Source organism: Pteronotus mesoamericanus, unplaced genomic scaffold, assembly GCF_021234165.1.
Source record: "Pteronotus mesoamericanus isolate MK-2021 breed Mesoamerican mustached bat unplaced genomic scaffold, CSHL_Meso_final contig_182, whole genome shotgun sequence".
NCBI classification, from domain to species: Eukaryota; Metazoa; Chordata; class Mammalia; order Chiroptera; family Mormoopidae; genus Pteronotus; species Pteronotus mesoamericanus.
Window position 1 is genome coordinate 31,183,959 of NW_026555078.1, and position 26,455 is coordinate 31,210,413.

Sequence of the window (26,455 nt, forward strand, 5' to 3'; positions counted from 1 at the left end):
AATCTCATCCTAAACAATAATCTCCATTAAAAAGTAAAGCTATTTTATAACTGAGAGGCTTAACTTGTTATATATTAAGTCAAATTAAGCAGCAGCAATCAAGCATAATATATCTTACCACTCTAAGGAAAAGGACATTCAAAAATGGATTAGAACAATTGAAAATAGACAAAATATTTGCCAGTAGGCAAAACATGGAAAAACCAATTCAAGTATGGATATAGTATATTAGAACCATATAAATTAGATATCTTTACAAAAGTAAAAAAATGTAGCACGAATGTGCAATGGTCAATTTAAGAGGATGTTAGTTTAAATAAATACTTGCTCCATGTGGCAGGGATCTACTTCATCTCAGCCAGCTTTGTCTTAAAGGATCTCTCCATTCTGGGAGCAGTGATATACTGGTACCACACAGACTGAGCACCCAAGAGTTATTATTCCAAATGAAATGAAAATAACAGAGGGATGGAGGTGCTCATCTGAAATTTTGATTTAATTAATCCTCAGTAAACACTCATTTGCTCTCTTTAAATCAGGGATTTCAAATTATCTCTGCAGATGTACCCCTTGGTGTTGTGTATATCTAATGATCACATTTAAATGTAGTTTGATTTGCAAACATTTTCAAAACTTTCAGCTTACAGGCTGCGAGGAAAGGTGACAGATGGCGGAGAGGGAATGAACGAAACGCCTGTGTCATTGTGACATGTTGCTTTTAGGCTCACAGAATCTTCTTGGCTTTCTTAAGGAACAAAAAAAAAAAAAAAAATTATGAAACCCCAACAAGTGGTTTTAAAAAGTAAAATCTCATTTTTAATCGCTCTTAAATCTTAAATAACTTGGTAAGTAAATAAACTTGCTATTAGAATTCCTAGGCAGGCCATGTTTACTGCTGCAATAATCACCCTTAGTGAAAGAATTTTTAGAAGTTGCTACATTTTAATTGACCAAACAGTTATGGCCATGCACGATGAGTATCAGGGACAAAATATATTAGACAGAAATAACAAAAGGCAGACTAAAAAGCTACGGAAAATTCTTTGTTTGAAATGCCAAGGTATTTGGTGAATGTGTGTATAAAATAATCAAATTCCACCAAAGTTAATTAAAAAAACAAAGCAAAACAGGACAACATACGAATATTCTTTCCCCCTAAATGTTAAGAAAAATAAATTTTAAAAAAAGCCCCAGATTTCAAAACCACCACCTGTACCTACGGTCTTCTGCCCGACAGTGTTTTATAGAGCCATTCTTTTGGTACCTGGTCAGATACTAGCTTGTATTAGGTATTTCTAGATATCACATGTCTTTCAGGTAATACCTACACCCTGCAGAATGGGAAGCGGCATATTATGAGCCAACAGTTTTGAATACAATTCTTCATTTGTAAAATATGATTTAAAGTGTTATCCAAAGCTACAAAAGAAAAAAAAAGTTTATAAATCCAGGGTTAAAATAAAAGCATGGCATTTTAAATCCAATTATTACAAAGATAATGTGGTTTAATCAAGCAGACTTCAATGACGATGCTGCTGTTTTGGGCATGCAACACACCACTGATATCTGTTAAATTCCTAGCATGTTTCATCACTATGTTCCCTCTTTCCTCCCAGCTTCGCCCCCCACCCCTTAATAAACAGCATTATAAAAAGGTAAAATCGAGAGTTAGTGGCAAAAATCTTCACAGTAACTTGTTAATAAAGTCGTAGATGGCTGTCAAGGGTATCAGTCAACTGGACCTTGGAAAATTAATTTGATGCAGTTCTGCTCCCCCACCAGCTGCGTGGCACAGAAAGGGCAGGCGGCATGAAACGCGTGAGTTCCGTGAGGCAGCGGGATCTGAGACCAGTATTTTGCAGACTTCTCCGAGCACACGTGTCCACACGGGGTGAAAGCGTGCGTGGGCGGTCCTGCGTCTACATAAAAACCGGCCTCGCAGCCGAGCCACAGAGGCACGTAGGGGCCCACAGTCCTGCACATGGGACACTCCCTCTCGTTGGCCTCCGTGTCGCTCCGGTGGCCCCAGTTGTGGTACCCGTGCACGTGGCCGCAGCTGAGGTAGGCCCAGGGCTGCTTCTCCTCCACCACTTCCTTCCTGTTGATGCTGGGGAAGGCCAGCGTGTTGAGCCCGACGGGGCACTGTGGCCGGGCCGCGTTGATCTCCTGCCGCAGGGCTTCTATGTGCTTCTGAGTTGGAGTGTGGAAAAGGCCGTCCGCGGTTCTCCAGAGAAGGGTGGCCCCGCACAGGTCGATGAGGGAGCCATCCTGCAAGACGTTGGTCTCAGTTTCCACCTGGAACAAGTTTGGCAGACATGCATTTAAAAAGCAAAATCGAGCCAATCACTAACATTCTTTCCTCTCAAAATGAACAAGTCATCTTTGAAGTAAGCTCACGGAGGCAGTTTATCGCACCAAAGACGGATCTGGGGGAGGACCTTTGTCTCCCTGAGCCTCGGTTTCCTCAAATGAACATTGGATACGATCCATATACCATATACGCGATAGGTGCAAAGCCCTAAGCACAAGCTACCTAGCTGGGTGTGTCAACTACTGTAGTGGCAATTTCAGTGAGCCCACATCTCAGGTTTTTATTTTTCCTCCTTCAGTCCGTTACATGATCACTCCCTGATCTCATCTGGACTGGAGATGTTCTACCAGTCCATCCAGTGAAGACCGCACTCATTTCCCACAGTCAATCCAGAAGACGCCATGGGGCCCTGCGGTCATGACTGCAGTGCTCCCCACGGCTCCTGCTGACCCCCAGCTTCCCACAATGTCTTTTATCCTACATCGACAATGTCTTCTGTCCTGCATTCATAGGGCTTGGAGCAGAAGTGCTCGGAGGGAGCCTCCATTTTTGAGAGGACGGCTGCGCTAAGCACCAGGTGCTCACAGACTGAGGAACAGCTGACAAGGAGCACAGTTAGGTCAGCAGGGATCTGGCTGCTGCCTCCATGTGCGGCATGTGCTCTGAGCCCTGGGGTGTGAGACCAATAAAACCTCCCCCACATCCTGAAGAGCCTCATTCCTTAGTAGTGGGAGCCAGACAGGTCCCGGCTGAAGGTCAGCAGGTGTTGCCAGTGCTATGCGCAGCCACACCACCACAGTGGCCACAAGTGGGGACTCTGGAGCCCACTGCCTGGGTCCGAACCCCAGTGCTGTTGCTTCCTGCTCTGAGACCTGGGGCAGTTACTTCACGTCCCGATATGTCAGTTTCCTCTTCTGTAAAATGCAGATGAGGGGATTCTAAGGGTTAAAAATGTTAATACAAATAAAGTGCTTGGAACAAATAAAGTGTCTGGCATGCAATACGCACTGCGTAAATGTTTGCTACTGTGACTTTGATAATGGCAAAGTCAGAAATGGTTTTAAAGGGTTCTCCTTGAACAGACATTTGAAAAAGATACTGTCAAGAGTCAATGGATAGGACAGGAGGCACACCAGGAGGAGACATGAAAAGGCCAAATGCCACTCGAATTGACAGGAAAAAGGAGCCCAGCAGGGTTCCACAGGGGGCTGGACGCGGCTGGATGGGGGGCGGGGCCTGGGAGCAGGGCAAGAGGCCCAGGCTGGAGGAGGTCTCTGGCTTTGGTACCCACAGGGAGTCGAAAGGGCTTTTAGGGAGCTATGAAAAAACAGATTTCCCTTTCCCAAAGGTCCCTTCCAGAGGTGCGGAGGATGGACTGGATGGGTGCAGACAAGAGGTGGGAAACGGGGAATTCTCTCTCCAGGCCAAGAAGATGGGTACAGCGCAGCAAAGAGGGTGACCGGTGGCAAAAGACAAGAGGCACAGGTATCAAATGTGGAGGAATTAGACTCAAAGCCCTTAGTTCTTGATTTAGGAAGAAAGATTTTTACATATCTGGCTTCACTCACTGTCTACCTAGAATGGGGTTTCCTGTGGTCAAGATATCTAGCAGAAATGGCAGAGTTGGGGGGGAAAAAGACAGTAAGGTCGGTTTTGGGTGTGTAGGATCTGTGGGCTGCGCAGTGTCTATACTGAATGCACAACAGGCACGTAGGACTGCAGCCTCTGAGATGCATGTGGCTCAGAGAAGCACACCTGGGATTTGTGGGCATCCAGCTCAAGTCCTGGAGTAGATGGCATTGCCCAGCAGGGTCCCTGGGAGGGAGGACAAGGACAGAGCCAGGGCACCCCCTACTAAGGCTGGGGTGCAGAGAAAGAGCCATCCATGTAAGGGGAAAAGAGGCACGGGAAGGCCAGGAACTGTCACCCTCTGGCTCAAAGGACTGCGCTGGCTCTCCACTGCTGTCAGGATGAAGGCCGAACTTCTCATCATCCACAATGGGGCCTTCCGGCTTCCGCAGCTGTCACTACGTGTGGCACAGGGCTGCCCCACGCTGAGCGCGCAGAGTTCGAGTCTATGAACGCATGAAGCCGGCCGGCCCACAGGCGCGCGCACGAGTGCCCTTTGAACAGGATTCTCCATCACACCCACCCCATGGCTACCCCGCAGCTTGGCGAAGTTCCACTCATCGCTCAGGTCTCACTGGGATGTCACTGACTGAAGAATGCAGAGTGTACTACGTGGAAGAACCAGGACTGGAAACGATGGCCTGCCTTGGGAACTGTTAACGGATAGTGGCTGCCCAACCAGTACCCTGTTTCTCCTCTTATTTGTTATTTCTCATGTGCTTCCTCTAACTATGAACAAAATGTGTAGTTTTTCTCCAGAATGCAGTGTAGTGGGGGGCAGAATGGTGAAGATACCACTGTGCAGAGGCAAGGGTTTGGATTTTCTTTTTCAAATTCTACCAGAAAAAAAAAAGAAAGAGCAAGGAGAAGGCACAAGGAGTAGACAGGGCTGTGGAAGTGAGAGACAGCTAAAACCTTATGGCCCCAACATATCAGACGGCTGAGCTTAGAGAAGGGACTTCCAATCCCAAACTACCCCTTATGAGCAGGTGACAACCTTTTAAAGCCTGGTTTCTTCACCTGCAAATGGTTAACAGTAACAACACTGACCTCATAGCTTTGTTTTGAGTAATGTCTGAGAGAAAATTAACACAAAGCACTTGGTACAGCCTACATGTAGTAACACTATGGTTATTTTTGTATTTTCACTTAAAATTAGGTAAGTAAATCAATTGAAATACTTAATTTTACAGAAAGCCAATATAGTTAAATAAAATACCTGAAATATAATTTTATAAAATACTCACGAGTCTACTAGAGCAATATGATAAGTGTTACCATGTTATTAACCAGGTAAATGAGTAGAACACAATTCATAGTTCATTCACCTATTTATTTACTCAAGGGGTTAAGCTTCTGAAAACAGTATTTCCCCCACATTTAATTATGCTCATCAAGTACAAAGTACCAGGGGTTCATCATTTGCTGTAATAATGAGAAAACGTGATGACTTGTTGTTAAAAACAAAGAGGACACTGATTCACACTAAATGCTGAGTTTGGTGTTAAACAAACCACTCTACCAGAAGGCATCGATTATCATCGTGACAAATACTCCGGACTTCTAGTTCATCACTTTAGTCTCCCTATCTCACCTTAAATTACAGATGATATCTCCAGATAGACATAATTTGTATCAACTACTACCAGCAACATGTACAGAACCAAAGACTTATACACTGGGACAGAAGTGCAAAGAATCAGTAGGTTTCTATCCTGGACAGAGACAACCTCCCCCAACTTAACAAGAGTGGACCGCAGGGAGGATGGGTCCCTTCACCCGCACGCTACCAGCCACAAGCCTGAGATCCGACTGACAGAAACCTGGAAATCTTTACTGTTGGCTGGGTCAATCGTATACTATCATCGAATAGTATAGCACGGCTTTCTGTAGGTCTAAGGGTCACTTTAGGAAAAACTTTAAATTAATTAGTCTATATTTAATACAATCCATTCATGCAAGCTATTTTTGGAGCTGTTTCCGTAGCACTGAAAACTTCCCCAGCACTCTACGGAAGTGCGAGCCGGGTCACCCCACAACTACCAGAGTGGGCAAGACGGGCATCCTGGGGTGCGCCCTCCTGGACAAATGAGCCCTTCATGATTGCTGCGTACACTTTACATTTGCCCAGGAAGCAAATGCTCTGGTGGGAATGATCTCAGGTAGCAGCCAGGTATGACTCCCCACAAGATGGTTTGGAGTAGCGGCCAGGAGTGTAGACTCTCTATCGGGGGGACCTAAGTTTCAATCCAGTCTGGTGTCACCTTCTAACTTTGTGACATTAGGCAATGTTTACCCTCTCCATACCACGCTTTCCTCATCCATATAATGGGGACAAATCCACTCCCCTGACAAGGATACTGTGCAGATGAAATTCAGAGCTGGTATCTCTGAAATATCAATGCAGTGCCAGCACCCAGCAACCTTTCACTGACTTCCCACTGGTCCCATTAGAATGATTAACAACCAATCTGGCCAACCTAGGTCAGTGTTGTATAACATCATCTGGTGATCAGAGACAAAGTTATTTGGAAAAACTGCTTTCACATTCTCTTCCCTATTTAAAATCTCTTTAAAAATATTTAGACAAAGTATACTGAATTCACTTGACCTTTCTTAGAAAACGCTTCTCATATTTATTCAGCCATCATGCTCCAAGGCTGGGCTTTACTGTCAAACAAAGAAGCTGTACCTGTAGCTGAATGATGGTATAAAATAGAAATTTAAGCAATTCCCTAAAAAGAAACAGCCAGTAGAGAAGAGCAAACCAGGATAGTAAAATAGTCCCCTATCCTCTTTTTCCACCTTAACAATATTTGGTTATTGTCTTTCTCTCTGAAAAATGCTAGATCAATCCTCTATTTCCCTGTATTTTTTCTATGGGAGTTCTGAAGAAAACATTTGTTCCCTCTTGTTCTAGCTTCTACCTAACAATTAATTAAAAGTACTGGAGTGGAAAATTTATTAAGAACATTTGTTGCACTGTGCCCCAGTACTACGGCAAGATCAGAAACCCAAAGTTTCTCATTTAAGGTATTATAATTATTCTCCATAAAAGAAAAGGTTAAGAAACCAACTGCCTTAGGGTATTTGGGATAAGTGGTAATAGTTCTAGGAAAATATCAGCATGCCAAGTCAATGTACTATATAAATTATTTCAAAGTAAAAAGCTGCACCTACAATTTTGGTGAGTTATATAGGGAATTATGTATTAATTTCTTACTATAAATTTTTTGAAAAAGGTAATACTTAATTGTCTTCTAGTTCGGGAAAGTCTAGTAAATAATTCTGTAAAACACAGTTTTCACTAATTAGTCTTAAACTGCTTAGGATTCTTCCAAATTAGTAAAGTTTTACACTAAAATTACATTTATTCTTACAGTGAATGTAAGTGGAATTTTGTGATGAATGATATAATAAAAGATTATGCTCTTAAAGTTGTAAGGAACAAAAAAAATTTCTTCCGCTATGAGAAAAGCTTAATCCTGAAAGGAAACGAGGCCATTTCCCTCTCACTTGCAGGGGCGTGCCCAACTCTCCTCCTCCTGGGTCGGCAGTGCCCAGCGCTTGTGCCTGTACAGGGTCTGAATTCCACGGAAGGAGAGGGCAATCCTTGAGTTAGGTTTCTGGAGTTTGTTGCATTTCTCAGACTGAAGCCTACTCACCAGCTTTCCCCTCTGCTGGGCCGACCTGGTTTCTCGCAAGGTGTACACATCTCCGCAGACAGAGATCTCACGCCAGACCCCGGGCTGAGACTCCTCAGTGAAACCCCCTCTGGGATGCATCACCAGGACCCCGTTTGTGGTGAGCCCATCCATGTGGCCATCGGGGTTTTTCCATTTTGCTGCCTTTTCCTGGAGAGCAGAAAAAGCATTAAGATCATGTTAAAAAAAGAAGGGGTTCTAGAATCTCTTTAAAATATTGGGTAGGAGTAGAGGGGAGTAAAGTGGTAAATTTTCATTTTCTATTTAAAACTAATAGTCAGAACAATAATATTTTGCTGTGTATAATGTGCACTTCCCCTCCCCCCCAAATTTCTGAGGGAAAAATAAGGACATGCATTATACACATTTGGAATTTGGAATTAGTACTAATTCCAAATCTATATAAATGTTTCTAATTATTTCATTTATGCTTACACACTAAAAGTTTATCTCTAGAAAGTAATAACGATACCTGTATGCAAAATAATACCCTGGAATACGATAATCGGCTTTGTTTCTAAATATAAATACAAAATTGAATTAAAAATTAAAATAAAAGATTTTTTCCCCTGAAAGTTTGGGCCAAAAACATGGGTGCGCATTATACGTGGCAAAATACAGTAGTCCAACGATATGAAAGAAGTGGTAAAATGGATAGGTTTTTTTCAGAGACACATTATATTTGTCTTCGGAGCTTTAAAAAATAACCTGACGCCTGGGCTTCTCCCTCAGAGATGTTTTTTTACGTCCCCCACCCCAGGTGATTCCAGAACCTGGTGTGTATTCTTCAGTTTATTTGTGTAGCACTTTGATCTTACTACCTAAAGATACTTTACATGAACTCATTATCAGGGAAATGTGCAGAGGAAGGGAAACATTTCCATTAAACATACAAAATGTTAACAAGCTGTGAAGCCCACAGTTTGTGGCCACTATGTTTATGTGAATCGGGGCTGATGCCCTCACAGGTGGAAAGCAGCCTGCTACAATGGCGGGACGGACGCTTGGATGACTGCGCTGCAGTGATTTTGCTCTTCTCTCTCAGGGACAGTCAGATATTGTTCCCAAGACGCAGGTAAATCCTGATTACGACAAGCCAGTTGTGATGGTCCCAGCCCCTTGCCACCGACTGGTTTAGGGGTGGGCATATGGCTGATTCAGGCCAATGGCCCCCAAGTGAGTCTTCTGGGAGGCCTCCTGGAAAGGTTTCTTGGTTCGACAGAGACATGGGATCAGCAGTGCTTCCACCGCCTCTTCTTCAGAGGGAAGCTGCCAGGCTGCAGGGGGAGTGCGGTGGTGCGGGAGCCACCTCTCACCCAGAGAAGGCCTCACTCCAGGAGGCTAATGTGCCAGAGAGGCAGAGGGCCTGGCGGAGCCTGCTTCCTGGGAGGTCACAGAACCGCTGAGTGACCAAACCTCAAGCTGGCCTTCTTTGGCATTTCTTGTAATGTGGGAATACTACCTTTTTATTATGGTTTAGGCCATTTTGAGTGTATTTTTTCCCCCTACAAAAATATCCTGATTCAAAAAGGAACTATATGAAAACTAGATATTTATTAGAATTCTTGGGTTTAATTTACAGGGAAACACTACAACAGCTGAGATTTTTAATGTTTTGTTCCCTGTGATATCACATTTATAACTCAGTATGGAGCATTTTCCACATTTTCTTTTGAACCCTAATTATCTAGATTTGACCATTACTTTTTCCCTATGAAATAACTCCCCTTTAATCTACCATAAATACATTATGCATGATGTTGAGATATGCTTTAAAAGAGTAATTATTGTACATACTATAATTACTATAGCAAAACAAGTAATGACAATCATTTTCAGATTTTTAGTAACAGCTTTTCAAATTGGCTACCTGAAAACTAAAGTCTCAAAACTGAACTCGAAGCATCACATAAAGCAAACTTGGGGTCATAATTAAATGTTATATATGATGATAATGGGTGTTTTCCTTGAGACAACACACATATTAATAGTACTTACTCCAAGAAATATGTTTTTGGAAGAGTCAAATCCGGCTGCGAATATCCGTGCTGTGTAAGGTTCATTCCTGTCGCAGACAATCCTGCAGGCAAACCTGGATATGGTGCTTTGTGTAATCTGGGCTTCGTCACTGTTCTGACCGCCAGAGACTGTGTCTGTGACGACGAAGTCGATTGGGCTTTCAGTTGATCTGCCCACCTAAGTAAATCAAAATACTCATCACTCACTTGAAAAACATCAAGTCACCACACTTTGCTCAAATAGAATGAGTGTTCAGGATCCATTTAACATTCATTATCTCTGCATTGAAGGCCAGAATTTAATGAAAAAGTTCAGTTCTCCTTTTTTTGTTTAACTAAGGCAGATGTTATGGTATAACCAACCATCAGATTTTAAACATTACAAGAAAAGCATAATTTTCTATTCTGGAGGACAAAGAGATCTCACCCCAAACAGACTGTATCTGTTGGATCAGGAAGAATTACTTTCATGGTATATCATTTGTTCATGTGTGCGCATGCGTGTATGTGTGTTTCCAGGTGGTAAAAAGCAAGATTTTAAAGGAAGCCAGCAAACAAAGGAACCCTTGCCCCCGTCCCTGTCCAGCTCCAGGAACTGGTTTTGCCCACTGTGTCAGTCCGCCAGTGACTCACAGTGCAGCCTGAACAGCCCTAACCCAGGCATTAAGATCAAACACCTTCACCATTCCTCAGTGTCACAGGCTGGAAAGGGCTGTTTGAGTCAGCCCAAAGTTTGGATGCAGTCAAATGAAATATTTAGAAAGCTGGTCTTAACATTTCAACTTTGAATTTTTAAAAAACTCCCCTGGGAAAGTCTAAAAAGTTGCCAATAATAGTATATTGGCTTATTTTCCTTGATAAGTTAAAATGCTGCCAGAAAGCACGTATTTCCTTGGTCAGATCTGACAGTTCTGGCAAAGCTTTCCATATTCAATAAATCCAAGTTAAGACAGGTACTGCTCTGTCTCGCGAAGTGGGAGAAGTTAAGAATCCGCTTGCAAATAAGGAAATCTCAAGACAAAATAGTAAAATGTTTATGTAATCATGTTCTATGAATCTCTAACAAGAAAATGATGATAAATGTTATATATGCCAAAGAGACCCCCTTACTTAAAATCAGTTATGTATATGTATATGAATCATTTCTCCCTGAACAGAGTAATGTTCCAACAATAGTGACTTTGATTCCAAAGCTGCCAATGGGAGGAATACAGATATGTACATGTAAAGTCTCCAAAAGTCAATTTGCCAGGTATCTTTATCCTGATCTCAAAATTCTATCTAAAATATAAGCAATGTTAATATACTTTTAATCAAAATGTGTAAAAGGGGAAACTATTAATATATCTTGCATAATTTAGCTCTGCTGGCTTCCTGGAACATTAAATTTCTTTTGTAAATCTCACATACACATTCTCATGCATAGACTATCTCAAACCAACCAACAACAGACATCTATTTTCTCATTTTTTACAAACCTTAATTTCTTATCCTAATGAAATGTGCCTGGAATAAACTAAACCACGGGGTTCACTGAAACTCATCAACTTAAGTAGATACATATTGCCTGAATGTATGCATGTCAGGTTTAGAAACCTATAACTTGTTTAAAAAAATGCAACATAAAATGTAAATTAGAGATATTACAAAGTCAAATCATCATACAATTCATCTTTCTACAGTTGCAGAATCTTCTCTCTGCTGGGTTCATTTAAAAGCTGGGCGTGTACCTCAGAAGCTCTGATTCAGACCGCTGTGATTTTTTTTAAGTCTTTTTTTAAAAGCTATTCTCTTAGCTCCTTTCAAGCATATAATCAGCATTATTAACTCTAATCACCATGCTGTACATTAAATCCCCAGAACTTACTCATCTTACACCTAGAAGTGTGTACTGTTTGACCAACAATTCCCTGTTCCTTGCGCCTCCAGCCCTGCAGCCCCTGGTAACTGCTGTTCTAGTGTCTGTTCCCATGATTTTGGTTTTTAAAAGATTCTACATATAAGTGATATGGTACAGTATTTGTCTTTCTCTGACGTATTTCACTTAAAAAGCTTTTATGCAATTAAAGAAGTAACAAATACTTATGCAAAATGTTTCACAAATATAGACAGGTATAAGGAGAAATTAAAGGCTACTCCAAACTCAGAAACAAATCCATCCTGAACTTCTATTCAAGTGAAGATTAGGAACACAATGCGAAATTCTAAAACTGCCTGGTCACCACACAAAATCCAGAGTTCTCACAACACAGTCTCTGACCTAAGTTCTGTCACCTCAGTGGAAGAGGGTAGCGCCTTCTGAAGCCCTGTCAAAAGCTCAAAGCTAAAATCACGCTCCAGCAGAATGTCACACAACTGCTCCTGTCTACAAAGATTATCCTCTTCAAGAAAGGCCATCCTGATTTCATCCCCATGTATCAAATTAATGTCTTGATAAATTAACTGAAATTGATGTAAAACATGACATTTTATTCCAACTGGAACAAACTGCTAGGATCAATTATTTCAAGTCAGGATATTTATCTGATTGGTCATATAGGATTTGTTTGTCAATTCACTTCCACCTTAACCTGCAGAGTGTTAGTATAATTTTATACTGCAGGCCACAAACTTCATGGTGCTTTTGCCAAGAAAAAATTGAGCTACTTTCCTACTGAAAACTCACCACCCACTGTAGAAAACTTGGATCCTGTCTTTTCTTTTGTTAACTGGATCAACTCTACATTATTTTAAGGGCAGTCATGTAGATAAGCCAACATGTTTCTGAATTTCATCTGATACTCATATAGTGCGGACATTCATACAGGAGCCACAGGGAGAATGATGCTGTGTTTGACAGTCACAAACACAGCATCATTCAGCACTTTGTTGTAATATATGTGAGAAGCCTTTGTGTTTGCTTGGTTGTCAGTTCAAGTCTGTACAGGTAAGATGGCACGGGGGCACCTGAAAGGGCCTCCATCACGCTGCCCAGCCCAATCCTTCCCATGTCCCTGCGCCAGTAACACTGTCTGTCTTTCCTTATGACAAGGATGAAATATTGCCACTGCTATTCAGGACCAATCTCTCCATGGATGCCTGAGATCCCAATATTCTCCACTTCCTAAGGATGTTGCTCCTGGTATTTGCTCCTGCCCCCGCCCCCTATCCTGAACCATCCATTTCTCTCTTGAGACTGGATCATGCCATCAGCTATCAAATATTCTGGAGCTTCTCAAACTGTGCCTCTGAGGAGTAAAGAACTAATTTTTGTTGTTTTTTTTTAAATTTCTATCTGCCACTGATACCTTTTTAAAAATGCAATAGAAACGAGCTTTAGAAAAATGATCACCTGCTTCAACGGTCAGTAATACCGAAGTGCTATTAACAGTTTACAATTTCCTACTCATCTCTCTCTGTGTACTGTTAACAGACATGCCACTGCTCTGCTGAATACAGTTTGCATAGCACTATTCTAGACTAGTCTCTAATCTTTAAAAAACCCTTCCCTTTGCCTACAAGCAACCCTCGAGCTACTGCCTCATTTCTCTCACTTAACAACAATAGGTCTTGAAAAGCCTGACACTAGTTACTACTGTCATTTCCTTACTCATCCCCTTAACATCCCTCCTCAACCAACTCTTCCCCACGGTTCTACTGAAACCACTCTTGCTGAGGTCTCTAGGCCGTATAATCAGCCAGCATATCCTGGCACATCTGTACCTGGTATTTGAATAATGAAACCTTTCCAGGCTGGTTAGGAAATAGCTACCTTCCCCCCTCTCTTCCTGTCCTCTCCCTAGGTAATCTCATTAAATCCAATTTGTTAGCCACAAAGCCCTGATCTCTCCCCTGACCTCCAGACTAACACATCCAATCTCCACTTGGATGTCTAATGAGCATTTCAACATGTTCCAAATAGAACCTGGATCCCCTTCAACTCCTAGATTCCATATGTCAGTGACTGACATCCAATTTGCTCAAGCTAAAAATCAATACCCAAGAATTATCCTTGATTCTTTCATCCACACTCACATTTAACTTTGTGTAGCTCCTGTCAACTCTACCTCCAAAACACATCTTTCCCCACCTTAGTTCCAGTTAGCATCAGCTCTCACTTGGAGTGCATTACCGTAGCCTCCAAACTGGTCTTCTGGTTTCTCACTGGCCTTCTACCTTCTTTATAGTAGTTGGAGACATCTTTTAGAAACATAAATCAGATTATACCTCTTTCTTGCTTAAAATCCTCCAACAGTTTCTTCCAAACTCCTAGAATAAAACTCAAGTTCTTTACTTGGCCTAAAGGCCCTACCTCTCCCGGCCTCTGACTGCCTTCCCAAGGCCATCTCATTTCATCCGCCCCCCGACCCCCCGGCTTCAGCCTTCACTCTGCTCCTGCCTTGGGGCCTTGGCACTGCCTGGAATGCTTGCTTTTTTGTTGTGGTCTATCTGCCTCCTCTACAACACAGGCCCTACAAGAAGGAAGCCTTAGCTGTCTGTGGACAGGAATGAAGAGTAGGCACTCGAGAAATGAGACTGGTGAATGGAGGGTCAAGAGACTGAGCATGAACACTGTGAGAAACACACATGCACGCAAACATTTTAAGAAATTACTATTGAAAAAATGTTGATATTCTTAAACATTTTTCTCAACTATATAGATGTTAATGTTACCATCTAAAACTACTATAAGCCAACTAAACTGAATACGAATCAAACAAAAACTAAAAACATAAGTCACTGTAGCACCCAGGAGAAAACCTATGAAACTAAGAAATCAGAGAGGAAAGACCTCTCACATTGGCTTTGGGACCTGGCCACTTTCCTGACCCTCCTGATCAGAATGTATTGGGCGTTATATTATACGGTTCTGAGACAGTTCACCATGTCCTTTGATTGCTTTCATAAACTATTCTTTTCTCTATATTTTACTTTACTTTTTCCTTTTTTTATTTATCCCTGTTCAACAAGTATACACAAGATACATAAGTCCTAGAGATCTGCTGAACAATATTGTGTTTGTAGTTAAAAATCCTGTATTATATGCACTTACAATTTTTTCAAGAGGTCAGACATCATATTAAATGCTCTTTCCACAATAAAAAAAGTTAGTAACAGAAGCTGAAAAAATCCAGCTGAGTCTTTAATTCTTTCTGCATTTGCAGAGATGAGAAGGAAAAAAGTAAAAAAATTAAGAAGAATGTGATTGTACAACAGCAAAGAATACACAATTTATGTCACAACATGTCACTTAAGGAATAGTAATGAAATTACATGTACTATCACAGTAACTTGATTTCAAGCGCCAAAAAATGTGCCACCAACAAATGTAAATCTTTTTTAAAAAATATTTTAATACAGAGGTGAGCAAAAGTAGCTTTACAGTTGTGAGTACATGAAACAGTTTATTCTTATATTATTATTTATTATTTATTGTATTACAGGTGTAAACTTACTTTTGCTCACTCCCATATATTTAATGTACACATTTAACACACTTAATTAAAAAGTACATTTACTACATTTTAAAGCTTTTCTTAATTCACTTTTTTAGTATTGAGTATCTTCTCTCTGTAAAACAGTAAAAAAAAAAATCTTACAAAGGGAAGTTACATGATTTTGTAAAGCATTAAAAAAATTATTATGAAGTCCCATCAAGATATCAACAGGGAAGTACATACATATACTTATTTAGGAAGATATTTTATTCTATAGAATGAGAAGAAAAACCATTTGGAATATTATAAAATGAAATGGCACAAAGAATAAAATCACTTACTATTTTGTCTAAATACAATAAATCTTGCTTTTGCGTTCAAACTGGTACTTAAATAACTATGTCTATACCTATGACTATGATGATGGCTCTATCTATATGTAAATAATTGTTTAGTTTTTCAAACAGCTAACATTTACAAAGTTCAAAAAAATCAAAAAGTGTTTAATACCTTCCTGTAGACTCCCTGCCTAGTCCTCTTCCCCACAAAGGCAGCTCCTTTACTTAACACATATAGGCATTATTCAAACAATTATAATAATTTAATATTTAATGATTAATATACTATTTAAAATTTAATAATATTATTTACTTTATTAACATTCAACATTAAGCAATCTTAATTGAATATGATACTATCAATGGCTCAATGTATTTAACAGTATTAATATTTAATTCATTAAATTATGTTTGCAACTCTTTGTGCCTGCACATAAGGCTTTGTTTTTATTGTTTTATAGCCTTGAAGGCCCCAACTGTATGGCTGTCCCCAAATTCATGAAACTGGTCCCTTACTGAAGGAAATTTAGGTTGTTTGTAAATTTTTATTATTCAACCATGTTTCAAGCAATAACTTAAGAATATCATTTTGCATGTATGTAGGGGTGTCTCTGAGGTAAATCTCTAGGAAGAGAAGAGCTGTAGAAAGAGAAGAGCTGAGTCTGAGTGTATTTTGTATTTTTCATAGGTATTTACATTCATTGCCCCAAAGAGGCTGTACCAATCTATAGCATGTAGGAGAGCGTCTCCTCACATCTCTGACAAAACCTTTTGGATTTTTGCCGGCGTGGTTAAGTTAAAAAAATGGTACCTGTGTGATGTGAATTCACATTTCTGTTTTCATAAGTGAGGCTGAGCACATTTTCTTATTTGTAAGAGCTATTTATATCTCTTTTTGATGTTAGCTTCTATGATATATTTTTGACATTTCACCATTTAATTAATAATTTAACTCTCTATACAGAAATGCAAAGCCTCATGGTTTCCAATTTGTGTTTGCTTTTTTATTTTATTAGGCTTAATTTTAATTTTCTGCTGTTTTAAAGTACCAAATCTTAGATATAGTAATTCTCTTTTTAAATTAATGATGGTTATTTTTCCTTTATTACTTCCTTCTTCCTACTTTCTTTTGATGTATTTCTGGACTTTCTATTATTTACCACTAAAATGATTCCTATATCTGTTCTCTGCTTTCTGTCATTTTTGAAACAGAACTTTTGAGATAAATGTTTAGTTCCTTGACCCCCCATCCTTCCCTCCCTTTCTTCCTTCCCTCCCTCCAAGTAAAAACACTTAAGTTTTTGCATTTCTGTTGACTATGCTGTCAGTCATATCTCATGATTTTTGCTATATAGTATTTCCAGTTATTTTTAAAAAGGCCTATAATTGTATTTTGATGTCATCTTTGATTCAAGTGTTATTTAGGAAGTATTTTAAACATGTTGGCTTTTAAATGTAGCTCCCTATAAAAGTTTTTATTCTTGTTATTCAAGTCTATTTTTACTGCATTGCAATCTGAGAATGTAATCTTTATCATTTTTTTTGCAGTTTAAAAAAAGTCAAATAGAAATAATTTTATATTATCCTCAGCTCTTTCCCTTTGGGCATCACTGAAAGCTAATGTGCTAGAAGTTCTGACTACATATCAAAATACAGAACTGAAGGAATAATATCCTAAAATTTCCATTAAAAAAAAGAAAAATGTTACCTGAAACATATCCGTATCTTTATCATGTGTGTACTCCACCACCACAGTCTGATTCCTTGACAGAGTATATGATATGCTGTGTTGACCTTTGCAGCTGATAGCCTAATAATGAAATAAAAATATACAAAAACTCATTAATTTTTTTGTTTCAACAACTTAACCATAGTTCTGTTTATAGTTGAGAGACATTATTCTTCCAGCAAAATCCAACACAAGCCAGCATTTCCCTAACACTCAGAGCCATCCCTGTGCCTACATCCTGAGTAACCGAGTAGCCAACAGTCACAATTCTGCTTTTACCAAATATTCTACCTATATCTGAATAGTATTTTACTTCTTTCAATTCAAAGCTAATTTACTAGTTTGCAAGACTTGATTTAATCTTATTCCAGAAAAAAACAAAACAAAACAAAACTTCTTCTATGTTACCTTAACTCCCTGATAGTATTTTTAGGCTAACATGATTTATTTAAAATTTTAAAACTTATTTCACACTATAACAGATAAGTCAATAACATTTTGTTATAGTATTTTTCCTGTGTGAGAGAGATTATAATTATAGTAAAAGAATCATTGTAAAAACTGCAAATGTTCTGTAAGAATTTCTATATAATAATGTACTTTTCTAGCTAAAATCAAAATTACAAAGGAAGGCCCCTCAAAAAATGGAATTCATTTATAAAAAATTGTGTATTTATTCTTACGTGTTTAAACTTCTATCATCTTTAAAGTGCTCTCCACATGATGCAATACACCTATTGAGACATTTTTTCCTCTGCTCAAAACAGTTTTTGAACTCATGGATTTTGATGCCTTTTAGTGCTTCCATTGTTTTTTGTTTCACCTCTTCCACATGGGCAACGTGTCCCTTTGAGGACTTCTTTCATCCAGGGAAACAAAAAAACAAAAAATTCGCTGGGAGTGAGATCGGGTGAATAGGGAGGGTGGGGCATGGGGGTCATGCTGTTCTTGGTCAAAAACTGCTGAATGCTCAGCGCGGTGTGGGCAGGTGTGCTCGTAAATCACCCTTCATGAAATAGGTAAATGTGTTGAAAGGGTTTTAAAAAACTTTTTCTGAAGCCAAGCACAGACTCTCACACCACCAACAGCTGCAACACTACACAGACGGGTTCCAGAACACTCACCTAGCAGGGGAAGCCCGTTCTACAAGAGGCCTGCCCTCCAGAAGATACTTCCGTTTTTAGGGGGGAACCCCTTGTATAGTCTGTTCTACATCTTACTCTATAAGCATTTGTTTAACCCAGATATTTATTGACTTGATAAATAAGGTAGCTAAGTTAGTTTTATCCTTTTTATTTTTGGACTAAAATTCATAGCCTTAAAAAAAAACAAAAACCCTAGAAACCAATAATACAATATTGCTCTTACTTTCTCCAAAATAATGTGGTCACATACTTTTAAATTTCCAAATTAACAATGAAGTGTACTTAAATTATACTACAAATTATTTCAATTATATTTTATCCATTCTACTTTAACTTATTTTCATTTCTACTCTTTTACATTAAGTATAATAAAACTTTAATAAGCCTACCTATTAAAATACTTACTGAAGATTATAATATACGAAGAGCAAGAAAATATTTGGAAATAGATGGACACACATAGCATGTTAATGAAGATATATGAACATTTATATTTGGTTAATATAATTGCTTAGAGTAATAAATAGTGCAACACTGCAAATCAAGTTTGAAATTAGCATGGTTCATTTCATGGTTATTTAATCATCTGTCCTGAGAAACTGCATAATCAAACTGATGTTTTGTTGTGTGTGCTACATTAAGATGAAACAACTATAAGAAATAATATTTTATATATTTAATGTGGTCAGGAATCTAAAAAAATACTTCTTATACTACTCCACTTTAGCAACAATCTTCGATTTTTATTGCTATGAGATAAATTCAATGGTATTGATAAAACAGCATTTTCTGAAAGACAAATATAGAACTATTTCCAATTTAAGATGAGTGGATGTTTATAGTTGAGTGTAAGAAAACCACTTTCAAAAAATAATTCTATTAAAATCAAACTTACAGAATAACCAGGAAGTAATTATTTTTATAATAATTTAGGGTTTCTTAAAAAGTGTTTACTGCATTTACTAGTATTCAGTTTACAAATACATCAACTCAAACACAACTTTTTTGGCACACATATTACATAAAATAAGAATGTCTGCAGAATAAGGAGTAGCCAATGTCATAACACAACAACTTGTGAACAGTCATACAGTTTTGTATGATGGTACTTTCTTAAGTACAATGTTTCTCAAACTTCTACCAAAGTTGCCTTAACTAGACCCCTGTGACGTCTGGGATAACAGCCCCAAAGTGAAGTTTCTCATGTGTAAAACATCTTACCTTAAAGTTCTTATAAACTCTGTATTCTGCTCCACAGCACGCGTGCAGTTTTAACATTTAAACAGGTCTTCCAAATGGCTGGGACCCTGGTGTCGCAGGAAGACCGCTCTGTTCACCCCATGACCTCGCTCAGCCCTGGACACGCTCCCCCCACTCCGTGCCACTGTCGCGGGCACTGGAAATAGGCCTTTTATAGGCCCTGAGTCGTTACTGGACCCAATTCTTCTAAGGTGTTTTATTCTAAAATTATTCTTCTGACTCAAACTATTATAAGCCTATGAAACATATAAAAAGTCTATTTACAGGGAAAGTGGTGCCATACTTGGGAACTGCCCCCAGTGAAGAGAAGCACAAAGACGTGGTGGACCCTGCCCAGCCGACCCCAAACCAGGAACAAAGTGCAGGGACTCAGAGGCTTTGATCACCTGACCCAGGACACGATGACTATTAAACCCATTAAAGAAAAATGACAGTTTCAAACTTCTGCCCGTTTCTTCTTTTTTTTTTTAATGTGGCCACACCCGTATCCACAGGGTTAGGAAAGGTGGATGCTTTGGAGTTAGAAAAACACTTTTTCTGAGACTTTTGATTAAGAAAGTCCCAGCCAAGGGCAACATTCCAGAAGCCTCTAGATTTGGGGAAGCCGGGGAGGTGGGGCAAAGAGGTTCTGCAGGGAGAAACACGTCCCAGGAGGTGGTGAGCGGCCCCGGGCCGGCAGGCAGCGCCCTCCCCTGCGGCAGGGAATCGCTGCTGGGCCAGGGTGGAGGCTGCCTGTGCACTTGTGCCCTGGGCCCGCACAGGCTGCACCCGCAGGAAGGAGAAGCTTGGTGATGAGAGGGCCCAGGAAGCCTGGGATTTAAGCCAGGACTGAGAGCTGGAACAAAAGGTGGCAGTCAAAACCAGGACACCCAAAGGCCACCGCAGGGCAAAATTCCTGTGATGTGCATCAGGGTTCACATAATCTTGTTTGCACATTGAAGTCTAAAGTGGGGCCAGATTTGCCTGGTTAGGAAAAGCTAAGGGGAGAGTTTAAGCTTGACGTCAGTTGTTGCTTTCTTGTGGAAGTATATAAGGCATCCGGCTTTTTAATTTTGGTTTTAAGTATCAATTTTTCAACAATACTTCTTAACATTTAAAACAGGACTTTCAAAAATACAGCTTTCAGTAAATTAGAGATTCCCTGACTTGAGTCAATCATTTCAGGTGTTATGGAAATAAAAATTCCCCCAAGGCACCAAGTGGCTTTGAAATCTATTTCTGAAATATCAGAGAATGGGTAAGGCCTTCTCTTGGCACTCACTATAATTTAGTTCAAATACAATTACTGTAACATAATATGATTTTACTATACTAACTCAAATTTGGAAATGAAACACTCTAAAATTATAAGGAAAATCAGCCCAACCAGCTTGCCTGTAGACAACAGTGATTTTCCATATTCACTTTTCTACTGTGATGAGAAAGAAGGCAGGGTTACTAACCCCCTCTCACAACACTGTTAGTGCCTCGAAGGCAGACCTGGTCTTGTCTATTCTTCCACCCCCAGCACCCAGGGCACATGAGCATTCAGTGTACAACAGATAATGCATACACTGCTACAGGTACAAGATGAGATTTAGAGCTTCTTTCCTCAGTTCTTCCCCTCCTCCTCCCACTTTTCACCAGCAAAGGTACCATTTGTGACACTCTCAGCCCCAATTTATTACATGTGAATTTTATCCGGTTAAAAATATCACAATTGGACAATTACAGATTAGACAATTACAATTACAGATCCACAGAACAGAGGATTCTAACTTTATCCAGCTCAGAAATTGAAGCACTACTCCGCAATCACCGACGCCCAGACACTTTTTCTCTCTAGCTGAAGATCCAAGTTTCCTGGGCTCTGCCATGCTTGTGCCACGGGCTGGGCTCAGCTCAGCCACCTTCTGCCGTTCTGGGGAACAGCCAAGACTGGCTGTCCTGGCTCAACCTTAAATGCCAGAGAGCTCTCTGAGCCTCCTGATTCTAAAACAAACATGGTTCATAATGTCTATAGAATTGTCTTCCTCTTATAAATTCGTATGTCACACACATACACAAAGGCACTTACAAAGGTGTATAATGTAAAGTAATACCAGAAAGGTAATCCTGCAAGGTGCATAATGGGGTAGATACATGTCTTCATGGCAGCCAAAGAGCTTTCATTCATACTTTAAAAGTACAAGGGAAATAATCAAATCTTTTATTTGTTAAGAAACAGCAGTGGTAGCCCTCAATCACAAAGTAAAAGGGAAAAAACCCACTGAGAAACTGGTTTCTAGACCACACTAATTTATCATAGTTATGATTTAGCCCATTTAATTCCAGCTCTATAAGACTGCCAAGTGAGCCTTTAGCCATGGTGAAGGGGGAGAAAATGGAATTCATCACTGCAGCAGACATTGGTTACCTACGTAATGCCTTTCTCCCTGTTCGCAGAGCTGGCTGCCCATGAAGAGGCCTGATGCTCCCATGAAGGAGCTCTCGGGGATGGGAGGCATCAAAAGAGAGATTCTCTCTTTTCTCTGTCAATAAAAAATTAATGGGGTACTTGGAGCGGAGGTGGTTATCTTGCAACATGAGAGGAAGGTCAAAGACTCTCAGAGAAGCAGCCTGGGCCCTGACATCTTTCAGATGAACCAAATCTGAAACTACCTGCTCCACACGTCTATGAGAAAAACGAGGAGTTTAGGTTGCCTTTGGTTGGGTATTTTGTTACCTGCAGTTGAAAGTATCATTACGTTGTTTGGCCCAAATATATTTTCCTCCCCCGGGTTTCCTATTGCAGGCAATGGAACAACCGTTCTCCCAGCCGCTCCGACTTAAAAGCTCCTTACCACCTCGGAGCCCTCTCTTGCCTCTGTTGTCCACGTGCAATTAGTACCGTCACCATCACATCTGATCTAATGGAGTGTCAAAGCCAGGCTCACTAATTTCACCTCATTAAGGCAAAAATCAAATACAAAGTAGAAGAAATCACATGCAACACTACTTTTTCTCCTCAAATACAAGGTAGTTGTTGGGCAACCAGTAATTACAAAACTGACTTATTCCCCAAAGGAACTTTACAATCAGCTCCTTGATAGCCCCTAACTTTCTGCTTCGGAGATTAGGTGTAATGGAATTCATCTCCCCTCGAATCCAGGCTGCCCTTAGTAACAACAGAATGGAGTGTAAGTGACATGCGAGACTCAAGGCTAGGTCAGAAGAAGCCTTGCAGCTTCCCACGGCCACCCTTGAACACTTGTTCTTGGAGTCCTGAGCCATCACAGAAGAAACCCAAGTGAGGAGGAGAGTCCTTGGAGACAGAAATGACACGTGAGTGAAGAAGCCACTTGGAAATCAATCCTTTGGTTTCAGCTGCCCCAGCATTTGCCATGTGTACCTTTCCCAAATGCAAGACCCTCACAAAATTGTGCGCCAACTCAAATAGTTTTTGCTAAACCAGTAAGTTCTGCAGTACTTAGCTATACAACAGAACAATGGAACCAATCAGTTTTCAAGGTCTATTGGTGCCAGGGCATTGTTTCTGACTTGTTAATGTTTACACTGAGTTCCACGGTGAGACATGACGGTGATGTGTGCATCCGCCTTCCCCACGCCCAAGGGCACGGGATAGGTGCAGGGAGCAGAGTGCTTTTTGGCAAGAGCAGGAAGTTTCAAGCACTCCTGAATGCATGTTAAGAGGCTGTCTGTGGTTAGAGCAAATAGATATTTTTATTGAGATAATCTTCAGTTGTTGAATGATTGAGAGCTGAAGAAAATTTTGTATCAGTAATATATAGTATAAAATATTTATAGATTAATATATAAAAGAATCTGGACAGCATCCAAAGCATTTTCAGAGGAGGCAAAAGCCACTAAACATGTCACATGGACAATTTTTAGTCTTTACATATTTGGAGCAGGAATAGAAGGGATACTAGGAAGAGAGGAGAAGAAAATAACTAGTTAGGTTAGAAGGTACGAAGCCAAACCACACACACTGTGTATAACCATGGGGCATTTCTTACCAAACTAGACTCGACCTCATTTAAGGGAATGCAGTGTCTGTGTGCGACTCTGAGTTTCAAGTGAAATGAAATTCTTTTTCTTCAAATCCACATCCAATTTTCTAGTACCATGTCTTAGAAACAAATGAAGCAAATGGCGCAAGGGCTCAACAGTTCCTCTTGCCTCGCTGCCCTGGATGCGGATCACTGCAGGCCTGCGGTCACGGTCCCAGGGTTACCGAGTGTCTGACCGCACCGAATGAATGTGTTACTGCAAACAGCAGCAGTCTGTGCAGTTTCTCTCCTTGTGAGTGGACATCATTAGTGTTGTTTTTGCCTCTCAAAAGAGAGGGTCAGACACCCGGTATGGCTTATGCATTGAAGGAACCTTTTCCGGATGAATCTCAAGTTTTTACAGAGCTGCTCTGCAGAGCTCTGCATCATGTGCCTGAATATGGTGGTATTCTGTGATGCTATTCACTGAATCCCATCCTTCGGTTTCCAACAGACACCTTAGAAAGAAGTCAGAGATGTTCTAATAGCCCACCTGCTCAGGACAGACCTAGGGAGTCCTAGGGAGCCAGTGACCTCTTTGTCTTTGGGTTCTACCACGAAACACGATATGAGCTGGTGTTCTCAACAGCCTTTGAAATGATGCCCACAACTCACAGTCTTAAACAAGGCATGGTAGAGTAAGTACAGGTTTCCCAGCCAATTATTCTGCACGTTTTAGGCAGGTTTATTGCAGTCACTTTAACTGTTAGTTCTAATTTTTAAGTTAATACTCCAGCCCATTATACAATTTAAATAAATAACTGCAGAACTACTGCCGCAGAAAGGACCTGATAAAATGGAAAAACAACTACATTGGCCTCTTGCAGCCGTTCTGGTTACTAAACACAGGCATTCGATGACAGGGTGCACTGCTACAGAAACATGTCAATTGGTTGGGAGAACATAATAATGGAATCTGTTTGGGCGTAGGACTGAATGAGGCCAATGAATTGAAACTTTTCTGTTCAAAAACAACTTCTGATGCTGATGTTTATGGCAGAAATGTGCACATTTATGAGCAAATGAATGAGTTTGCTGTGAACTGTGCAGCAGCTTGGAAATCATTGCTGAATGCCTTTACTGAGCAGCCCTGTGTACTCTGCGGTGCTGGGCAGTGGGGGTGGGGGAGGGACTGGAGGGTAGCAGAATATACGGTGATGGGACGGCTGCCTGTGAGATCACTAGCACTGCAGCGCTTCACCACATTAGCCACTGATACCCCAGCACATGGCTGAACATCGGGCAAAGGAAAACATTCATGCCAGACAGTTGTCTCAATATGACCGCCTGGTTTGTCCTGCTGAGATCCAAGTTCACATGCACTTTAGGAAATGAGAGTAAGACCGTGTGTGGACACTGCAGAAATATACTTGATCAGTGGATTCTGATGCTGAGAAAACAAAACACTAGGCTCCAGGTTTGAACCCTAATCAAGTCACTCACCAACTTCAAACAAATCACATAACCTCTCTTGAGTTTTTAGTTGTTACTTTTTATTCCATCAACAAATAGAGTCAGTATCTGCAGCACCAATTTCATTGTATTCAAAGTAGAGGAACAAGGTATAACCTGGAATCATTTCTCTGCAAATATAAACGTGCACTGAGAACACTGCTTCATGACCCAAAGGGGTTTAGCATCAGTTCCTCATAGTCTGTAACATATGCTTCAGAGATTATTACTATTCTGTCCAGCTTTAAATATATGTTAGATATTGACTATATTAATTAGAGCTACTCCTGGTAGACAAACATGTTTTTCCAGAACTAATGACTTTTATGTCAGGCTGACAAGTATAATTGGGCAATAAATCCTCAATCAGTCTGGTTAAAAGTGCTACAGGAAAGATGAGGTCTATGCCATCCTTGTCAATTTATGTATAAAATATGTATGAGTGCTATTTCTAAACAGAGGAAGCGGCTAAAGGAATTCATAATTTATTTTTGCATGAATATACTCTTTAAAACACTGTATCCTTTCAATAGTCCATATTTCAAACGAGTGCCCAAATCATAGGTATGATTAGAAAGTCACAAAATGCTAACTTGGATTGCATCAAAATCAACAGTGTTTTTGTTCAATAAATAAATCAAAATAAGTCTATTTGTTAGAGGCAATGGCTTTGAAATTGGCACTGGGCCATTCCCATGTCTGTCTGGGATCAGCTTACTGAGCCATTTGATAAACCTTGGCAGAGAACCTACTACATGCACAGTGCTCAACAGGGGCTAGGACAGAGGTGGTCAATTCAGTACACACAGGTGACTGAGAGGGTAAGAATGTTTGAGGGAGACCCTGTTTCTAATTTGGAGTCCTTCCTAAGTTCACTGAAGATGGATTTGGTCGGTGGTACCAGTTCAGAAGAGATGACTTGCCTTAGATATAGTTCAGAAAACAGGACACTCTGAGCACTGCAGCTGACGAGGTGGGCAAGAACACATTCGTGTGCCTTGTGGAGATCTGTCCCAGAAACTCTCCCACTTTCACTGCATAGAGAGTGGGCAGGAACTCCTGTCTTTTTAAATTAGCCTTCAGTTCAGGCACTACGTTGCATCGGGAACAGCACAGATCAGGCTGAGCCCCCACTCCACCAGTGACTGGCTGTGGGGCTCTGGGCACGTCACCTAAGCGCTCCGTGCCTCAGTTGTGTCATCTTACAAGCGCTGGTCCTGGCTCCAGGAAAGTCACTGCTGTCTAAGGGCCAAGGTGCTTCAGCTATTTCTACATGCACCCAGTTTATTACAAAGTTCTGAATAAGAGAAAGGTTCAGATTCAAGTTTGTATAGATTATTTCATAGCAATTTTAAAAACTTTCCAGCTAACCGACTGTGCATTTTCTTCCTACAGTTACCTTGTCTCATCTCTATTGGAAG

At 40.4% G+C, this 26,455-nt stretch overlaps 1 protein-coding gene across 1 annotated transcript in view; it reads right to left on the reverse strand.

Annotated features, from left to right (window-relative positions):
- Nucleotides 1-222: 222 nt before the first annotated feature.
- The window catches only part of PELI2 (pellino E3 ubiquitin protein ligase family member 2), a 152,536-nt gene continuing 126,303 nt past the window's right edge, over nt 223-26,455 (reverse strand). The window contains exons 3-6 of the mRNA XM_054567516.1: nt 17,126-17,227; nt 9,643-9,840; nt 7,606-7,794; nt 223-2,295 (exon numbers count right to left, since the gene is read on the reverse strand). Of these exons, the coding sequence (XP_054423491.1) occupies nt 1,729-2,295; nt 7,606-7,794; nt 9,643-9,840; nt 17,126-17,227 (1,056 nt within the window). The 3' untranslated portion in view covers nt 223-1,728. The remainder of the gene's footprint in view (nt 2,296-7,605; nt 7,795-9,642; nt 9,841-17,125; nt 17,228-26,455) is intronic.